Raw genomic sequence first — 3271 nt, forward strand, 5'->3', positions numbered from 1 at the left:
GCAGGCCACGTCCGCGCCTCACGGCTGCCACCCCCCGAGCGCCGACCGCCGCCAGGGAGTGCCCGGCGCCCCGGCCCTCATGCCACTCACCGACGGGGAGATGTCGTCGTCGTATTTTTTCAGCTGGTTCATGAACTCCAGGTGCTTCTTCTCCTCCTCCAGCTGCGCCACCGACTGCTCGCTCCTCTGCAGCTTCTGCTGCGTGCTGGCCAGCTCGTCCCGCAGCCACTGGTTCTCCTGGCAGAGCCGGCGGACCTGCGCGCGCAGCTTCTGCTTCTCCGACTCCACGGCGTTCAGGTGGTTGGACAGCGCCATCATGACCTGCGCACACAGGGGCTCAGCGCCGGCCGCCGCCCGGCCGCACCCTGCTGGGCGCAGAGGCGTGGCCATTCCTCCTCCAGCTGGACACGCGGGAGGTGCCACGTGCCTACGACAACCGCAACGGGGAGCCTCTCTGAGCGCGTCGCAACAGGGCAGCAGAGGGCAGACAGCCCCTCCCTCTTCTGCGAAACTGTCTTCCAGCCTCTCGGGGCGGCCTCTGCCCGCACGCGGGGAGACACGGCCTCGCCCCACGTCAGGAGGCGCCAGGCCAGGCCGGCCCCGAGAGCGGAAGCGCAGGCCCGCTGCGGGCGCTGGTGCCGCCTGGATCTGTCCGCGGCACGCAGGGCCCCCGGGCACGGCCCACCTGCGGCCAGGGCAGGCTGTGGCGCGGAGGGGCGGGGAGGGCAGGAGGCCAGCTCCGGTCTCTCTGGCCGGGCACCTGCCGCCCCTCCAGGTAGCCCCTGGGCTCGACGCCTGGACTCCAGCGGCAGGGCTCGCTCCTCCCCTTAGCCCCAGCGCCTCCGGCTGGAAAGGGAAACGCGTGTGCCCACCGCCTCCCACCACAGGGCTCGAGAAATGCCTGCAGGGCCAAAGCCGGCTCGGCAGTGGGGCCGCGGACTCGGAGCCGGGGTCTGGACAGGCAGCGCGCGGGCGGGGCTCCGCGAGGAAGGCAGGGGATCCCCCAGCCCGCACCTCACTTGTTCACTGAGCACGGCACTCAGGAGCAAGCCCATGTGCAGCGCATGGCATTCTGCCTAAGACATGTTGGCACCACGAAAGCTGTGGGGCAGGCGCGTGGCTCCCTCCCACTCCGCTCCCCGTCCAGCGAGGCAGGGACCAGAGAGGTGCCAGACGCAGAGGCGGTCTCGCCCGGGGTCACGGGGCAGGCTACAGGCCAGGTCCCGCCGCCTCTCGAACCGGCCCTCACGGGGGTGAGCAGGTAAAGGAAGGAGCGGCCCCTCCTGGCCCTTCCGCGTCCTAGAGCGGGTCACCTGGCTGCAGCGGGCCCTCAGCCTCCACCCCCGACAGGCAGCAGCGTGCGGTGCCGCGGCGGCAGGGCCCAGGCGCCCAGGACTCGGCAGCCATGGACCCGCCTGAGGCACCGCAGCGGGTCAAGGCCTGTCCCTGGGAGCCACCGCCTGCGTGGTGCTTTCATGCACGTGGCGACAGGGCACCCTGAGCGACACACACGTCACCTCCACTCTGACTCTGCCTTTGAAACGCAGCCCCGGGCCTCCCTGGTGGCCGACGGGCGAAAGCAGCGCTGAGAAGCCGCCGCAGCACAGTTCCATCCCGGCGGGGGAGTGGCCACAGGGCGCGGCAGACCTGCCTGACCCTCCGGCCGCCCCCTCAGCCGTGTACTTCCGCCCGTCAGCCTGCTCTGCTCCCCACTCTGTCCGTGGGGAGTCCTCTCACCCCCGCACCTCTGGCCTGTCCCCAGCTCTGTGCATACACAGCAAAATCTTTAAACACACAGCAGCGCGGCCACGTCCCGTGAGCCTGTGGGCAGCACGGCCACGTCCCGTGAGCCTGTGGGCAGCGCGGCCACGTCCCGTGAGCCTGTGGGCAGCGCGGCCACGTCCCGTGAGCCTGTGGGCAGCGCGGCCAGCAGAGCCGCCCCTCCCCCGCCTACCTGTGCTTCGCTCAGGCCGAGCTCCAGCATCTCCAGCGACTTGCGGATCATGCCGGACTTCTCCTCCACCAGGCTGCTCTCGTCGTCCTTCTTCAGGCACTTCAGCGTCGCGAGCAGGCTTTGCAGGATGGAGTTGTGCTCGTTCTTGAGCGCTTCCAGCCCCTGGATGACCTGCTTCGTCTTAGACATGATCTCGTCCTGGGTGAGCCGCTCCGGCTTGTCCTCCTTGATGTACACCATCGTGGACATGCTGTCGTGCATCCTGCAGAAGCGAGGGGCGGGGCGAGCCTCAGCCGGGCGAGCCCGCGCCCCGCCTTTCGGGAGAAGGCCGCACGAGGCCGCGACTTACGTGAGAGTAACGAGACGTGGACCTTCATTATTGCCTTGAAATAACATTTTCTGGGGTTAAGACATTTATTTGTATATGCACACAAGAACTGGGGTACAGGCCAGTGGTCGGGGGAGAGATTTCACCAGCGACAGAGTGGGGAGCAGCGGGGGACAGCAAGGTCTGCCGCGCCCTGCAGGTCAGTCTCTGCCGGGGGATGGAACTCGTGCTCAGTGGCTGCGGCAGCTCCGTGAGACGGCTCAGCCCCGTGAGCCACAGAAGTCACATTCTATCAAGACAGACCCTCTCTCGGGCCTCCCTGGTGGCCAGCGGTCAGTCTCAGGCCATCACTGCTGTGGCCTGAGTCCAAACCCGGCCGGGCAGGGACCCCCGGGGCGCAGCAGACCCCACCTGTCTCCCGCCGCCCCCTCGGCAGTGGGTTTCAGTGGCTCCGCCTGTTCTGCTCCCCGCGCCGTCTCTGGGGCGTCCTCTCACCCCTGCACCTCTGGCCTGCACCCCAGTCTGATGCCAAAATAAACAAACAAACAAAAGGCCCGCTCCTGCCTCGTGCAGCAACACGAGGGGCGAGGGCGCTGCTGAGCGCGAGGAGCCAGGCTGGGGAGAGCACCCCGGTGCTGTCTCCACGCGCCAGCGCCAGCGAACCCGACCTGGCGTAGGGAAGGCGCCCGCAGGCTGGCCGCGGTCGGTCGGGGGGAAGAGCGCCAGGGCGGCGCTGGCGGGGCGCACGGGGGCCGCCCGGGGAGCGAGTCGTCAGCAAGGCCAGTCAGAGCAGAAACAGCTGTCCGGGGTTTTCCCTTTGCCCGCCCAGCGCACCCCTCCGGCGGCCCCGCAACACCGCCATCCTGCCGAAGCTGACGTCAAGCACGGCGCAGCCCGGCGGCACCCCAAGACAGTCCCCGAGAGCAGCATCCTGGGAGTCTGCTGGGGTCCCCCTTGGCGCAGCGCAGAAGGGACACCGAGTCCCTGGC

At 69.0% G+C, this 3271-nt stretch overlaps 1 protein-coding gene across 1 annotated transcript in view; it reads right to left on the reverse strand.

The window, feature by feature from the left end:
• KLC1 (kinesin light chain 1) overlaps positions 1 to 3271 on the reverse strand; it is a 26566-nt gene that overhangs the window by 18124 nt on the left and 5171 nt on the right. Inside the window, exons 2-3 of the mRNA XM_012724363.1 lie at positions 1955 to 2216; positions 23 to 321 (exon numbers count right to left, since the gene is read on the reverse strand). Of these exons, the coding sequence (XP_012579817.1) occupies positions 23 to 321; positions 1955 to 2216 (561 nt within the window). The remainder of the gene's footprint in view (positions 1 to 22; positions 322 to 1954; positions 2217 to 3271) is intronic.

Source organism: Condylura cristata, unplaced genomic scaffold, assembly GCF_000260355.1.
Source record: "Condylura cristata isolate star-nosed mole 26May11 unplaced genomic scaffold, ConCri1.0 scaffold00013, whole genome shotgun sequence".
Lineage (NCBI taxonomy): Eukaryota > Metazoa > Chordata > Mammalia > Eulipotyphla > Talpidae > Condylura > Condylura cristata.